General features: G+C 35.5%; 1 protein-coding gene across 1 annotated transcript in view; it reads left to right on the top strand.

Annotated features, from left to right (window-relative positions):
- MIA2 (melanoma inhibitory activity 2) overlaps positions 1–5,154 on the top strand; it is a 96,853-nt gene that overhangs the window by 72,661 nt on the left and 19,038 nt on the right. Inside the window, exons 21-23 of the mRNA XM_023514394.1 lie at positions 73–86; positions 228–263; positions 4,127–4,194. Coding sequence (XP_023370162.1) covers positions 73–86; positions 228–263; positions 4,127–4,194 — 118 coding nt within the window. The remainder of the gene's footprint in view (positions 1–72; positions 87–227; positions 264–4,126; positions 4,195–5,154) is intronic.

The raw sequence follows: 5,154 nt of genomic DNA, 5'->3' as shown, positions 1-5,154 counted from the left end.
CAGCTCCTCTTGCAGTTAATTATTACATAAAGTAGAATTTTAGTAGACAAATTTTTATGTCTTTATGTTCAGTTTTTGTTTTAAAAGTATAATAGAGTAGATCACCTATCTATGAAAATTTGCTTTAAGAATGTTGTGTGTTGACTCCGGATGGCTGGGTATTTTTGATTTGTGGGTTGTGCTCTAAATAAGTTGTCAGTGTTACTTCCATGCCTTTTCTTTTTCAGATTATTTCCCATGAGAAAAAAGCACACGATAATTGGGTAAGTTATATGTTTCCTTAAAGTTCTTTGTCAAATTGTGCTTTGCCTTTCAGAAGATAGATTACTCATTTAAATTAGATAAATGAAAATAAAGATAGTATTTTGAAAATATGGTGTTTTGAAAAGTTACTTTTTAAAACTTTCACCAGTAGTGAACTATTTTTTGTGAATAGAATACTTTGTTACAACACAATTATTCACAAAATCTGACTTCTTCTTTCTCTGCTTTCAGCTAGTTGCTTCTTTGAAAGGAGTTGAATTTCTCTGGGGGAGGTGATGCAGTGTTTGTGGATTCATTGTTTAGGGCACTGGATTGCCACTAATTTAGTTGTGGACAAAAACGTTACAGTTCTTTAGGCCTCTGCTCATTTGGACTAAATGATATTTAAAGCCCCTTCTAGTTCTAAAAGTCATACAGTTCTGTTGTCTGATTCTAAGTGTTGAGTTTCTTGTTCCATATTAAGAAAAAGGCCATCATGAGAAACAGTATGTCTTGTGCTTTAGAGGAACTAATTGTGTGAGGACGTGTTAAGGATGCAGAGTTTGACTAATTCTAAGAAAGACTTCTCCAACGTGTAGAACTGTTGTAATAGTTGACCTGTGCAGTACTTGTCTCCAAGGTGGACAGATGAGGTCCATAGTCAGCCTGTGTTGGCTAGTGTGCTGGCTCCATCACCGACTACCAGTTTCCTCAGCTAAGACAGAGATGTCAACAGGACTCATTTCATACGATTATTCTGATGATTAAATAAGACAGTTTATGTAAGGTTGTTGCCAAGTGCCTAAGCTGTTATTGCTTTGTACTGAAGCTTTGTAGATGTCCCTCAGGAATACTGGACTGGAGATTCTGGCACAGGGTGAGAGATTAGGTGTGGTGAATATCGAGGTCCTTCCCAGTTCTCAGATTCTGTTGCTTGAACGTTGAGTGAGGGTCAAGTGAAGATGTAAGCTGGATTTGGAGATGAATTTAGTCTTCTTTTCTACTTCATGCCCCTTTTAAATTCTTAGATGTAGATCACTTTTTAAAGATGGAGAGGATATTTATTAAAATCTCTTGAGTTCTAGGCACTGTACTTAAAGGCATTTTCCATATCTTACCCCTTTAGTCCCCTTAATAACTCTGTGAAGTAGGTATTGCTATGGCAGATATACAGATGGGGAAACAGCCTAAGACCATATGATTCAATTTTGATCTTTCAGATTTTAAGTCTTATACTTTTTCTGTTACTGTATGTTGAATTTCTTGTTTCCTAAATAAACATTCAGAATAGGTACCCCATTTATGTCTCAGTGAAAATTTATTTTTCATATGTTATAAAAATGATATATTATTAAAAGTTCAAGCCATACACTATAAGGTATAAGGAGTTAATCATCAGCATAACTTTTATTTACCCAATACACTTTTGAATGCATTTAGACATTAAAGCACATATATGTTTGTTTATTTTTAGAGACAGTCTCACTTTATTGCTTTTGGTAGAGTGCTGTGCCATCACAGCTCACAACAACATCCAACTCCTGGGCTTAGGAATTGCTTCAGCCTCCCGAGTAGCTGGGACTACAGGTGCCCACCAGAACAGCCGGCTATTTTTTTGTTCCTGTTTGGCTGGGGCTGGATTCGAACCTTCCACCCTCAGGATATGGGACTGGCGTCCTACCCACTGAGCCACAGGCACTGCCCATGCTTGTTTGTTTGTTGTTGAGGCAGAGTCTCACTATGTCAGCCTCAGTAGAGTGCTATGGCATCACAGCTCACAGCAATCTTCAACTCTTGGGATATTGTTTAGCTGTCCTGGGCCAGGTTTGAAACTGCCACCCTCAGTGTTTGGGGCTGGCACCGTAACCACTGTGCTAGGGGTGCTGAGCCAGCACATATATATCTTTTTCTTTTGTAGAGACAGAGCCTCACTTTATTGCCCTCAATAGAGTACCATGGCATCACACTGCTCACAGCAACCTCCACCTCCTGGGCTTAGGTGATTCTCTTGCCTCAGCCTCCTGAGTAGCTGGGACTACAGGTTCCTGACACAATGCCTGGCTGGCTATTTTTCTGTTGCAGTTTGGCCGGGCCTGGGTTTGAACCCACCACCTTTGGCATATGGGGCTGGCGTCCTACCCACTGAGCCACAGGTGCTGCCCATATATATCTTTTTAAAAGGAATTATTATATCTTACCATTTATAACTTGCTGCCTTTACTTAATATATCATGGACAATTTTCTACTAATGCTTTTCATAATTTATAAAAAATCTTTCTCATTTGCTTAAATATTCGTTAATTTCTACTTTTTACTGTTACAGTTTTTACCATTACATAATGAAAGTCTAATTTCTATCATTGTACTTCCTCCATTGAGCATTTCTTTGTTGAATCCTTTCAGATTTAATCTTTTCTTTCTTTGAACTCATGCAAAGTATTGTGTTCACGTGTCCTGTGGCAGGTTATTATGTTTTTTACTGTGGACATTTACATTTGTTCTTATCACAAGATGCAAGCTCTGTAGGATAGAGACTTTTAACACCTGCATTTAACAGAATTCTCTACATAGTATAAGTATTCATTATTTGACTACAGTGTTTTAGTAGAATAGTGTGTTTATTCACTGAAATTACAGTTTTACTTAACCTTTGGGTGTAAGTTTTTCAAAAGTCTGTAATCATTTTCCATCAGTTAATTTATGGTAACGGATTTTTAATATTGATATCTAATTGACTGTTATGTTTTTGGGCCTTATGCTTAAGAGTAAATATGTTATACTGTGTAGAATACATTTACAAGTCATGTTGGTTCTGCATGGTTACCAGTTAAATGAATTGATGTATTTTACTAACTAAAATTGTCATTGGTGTAACCTTTATTGTTAGTACAAAATTAATTTTATGATTACATATTGAAAAAAACTTAAATCACATGCAGTCCTTTTTAATAGTATTAACGTATATTTAAGCTGTTTTTGTGATTTTACATCATTTATTCTTTGGTCAGTTAAAGTCAGTTCTAATGTGTAGGTCACTATTTTAAGTGAACAAAAATTTGATAGTGTAGTTCCTTTTACTTGTAAAATGTTGTGGTCATAGACTCAGTTAATTTATGTTAGTTAATTAGTAGATAGTATAAGTTTGGTGGCTTCTAATCTTCAGAGTCTACGGATTGGCTGGGAAATGTGCAGTCTGTGGACAAGCTTAACCTTTGCCCACAACTATTTGGGAATGTTGCATGTTCTTAGTATTTATGAAAAGTGTAAGTTTTGTTTTCTATAATAAATATGATCTAATTTTTTTACCTTTCATTATTAAATAAAAAATCCTTCAATATAAAAGACAAGAATATGATCTGTATAATGCTGTGTACTTCATAGATAAGCAACGTGCATAGCTTATATTTAGCCATTTAAAACAGTAGCCTGTACTGCCGTGCTGTAAAGCTATTTAAACGTTTTTGGTTTCACAGAACTATAGTGATTTCTCTCTGGAGATAATGACCTCGTTCCGTAGTCAAGGCTGTTGTGCATAGTGAACACAGCCTTCATTTCCATTGCCCTGAGCGTGGGTCTGTTACATAGCTCTTACCATGTTATTTGGATATTTACAGCACCAAATAATGTTAATCCTTGATTCCACATCAAGATAGCTACATTCCTTGGCACATACACGATTAAATTCCAGCCTTAGGCACATGTGTTCTGCTTTAATAAAACTCATTCACTTTGAAAACAATTCCCTAAGTTTAAAGGGTTTACTGAAATGGGTACTTAAGTGACTGTGTTATTTGTTTAGTACCATCGGATTTGTACGTGAATGCTTAGGTTTCATTTTATGTTTGTGTAAAATGTATTTTAAAATATGTTATTTTCTTGAAGTTGGCAGCTCGGACTGCTGAAAGAAACCTCAATGATTTAAGGAAAGAAAATGCTCACAACAGACAAAAGTAAGTATCTTGGGGGAGCATTTTGAGAACTTTAGTTATTGTTTGTGCTGTTATTTTATTAAGTAGGAAATACTTTTTATGTGGATAAATAAGAAAACTTGCAGTGAATTTAGCACATCTCACTGTGAAATATCTGTACGAGGAGCGAAAAGTTTTTTAATTTGAGTACTAGTCTTAGGTCAGTGAAATGGCACTGGAAGGAAACTGTTCACAGGTTCTTCTGTAAAAAATGTGCATCATTAACTTTTTTTTTTAAAACCAGTGTAGGTAAAGGGAGGTAAAAATGGATAAAAGAGAAAGGAAGGATCTGTTTGACAAAGTAATGTTCAGAGTACCAGTGGCTTTTAGTTGACAGGTAGTTTTAAGTGTTTATTATTTCTCTCATTCCCTGGTTTTATTGTGTTGAATGGCCTTGTTTTACAAGAATAAAATGAAAGAGAGTAAAAGTTCACCGTGTATAGTAGAAGGGACGCGTGCAGGCTTCTCTGTGAAGCTGGTAACAGTCTTTCCAGAGGGCCGTCATTCCTTGCTGTAGTCTCCTGTTAACATTATCCAATGTTAGTTTTAGTCCTCTTGTCTTTTCTACTCTCAGAAGTTAAAATTAAATGATTAAATGTTTCATTTCAGATCTGATCTTTAAGAACTATAAATAAGATTCTTTTAAAATGTCACATTTTTAAGATAAAAATATTAAGGGTAAAGAGGATGACTTAATGTGATTTCTGCTTTTAAGTTAGGACTGGAATCACATGGGTCCATTACCATGGAAAGCATCCATGACTCAGGGCCAGGAACCTTGTATTTCAGTCCTGGCACATTAATTTTGAATAAATCACTTAAATTCCTAGTCCCATTTTCCTTAGTTGAGAAATGATAGACTTGAATTGGTTGATCTTGTAGAGAATTCTTCTATTTTGAAAATTGGATTCTGTAATATAGTACTAATGGTAGTCTCTAGTT

This window comes from Otolemur garnettii, unplaced genomic scaffold (assembly GCF_000181295.1).
Source record: "Otolemur garnettii isolate 467f Iridium unplaced genomic scaffold, OtoGar3 scaffold00052, whole genome shotgun sequence".
Classification (NCBI taxonomy): Eukaryota; Metazoa; Chordata; class Mammalia; order Primates; family Galagidae; genus Otolemur; species Otolemur garnettii.
The sequence above is the reverse complement of the archived record's forward strand: the minus strand, read 5'-3'. Positions and strand labels throughout refer to the sequence as shown.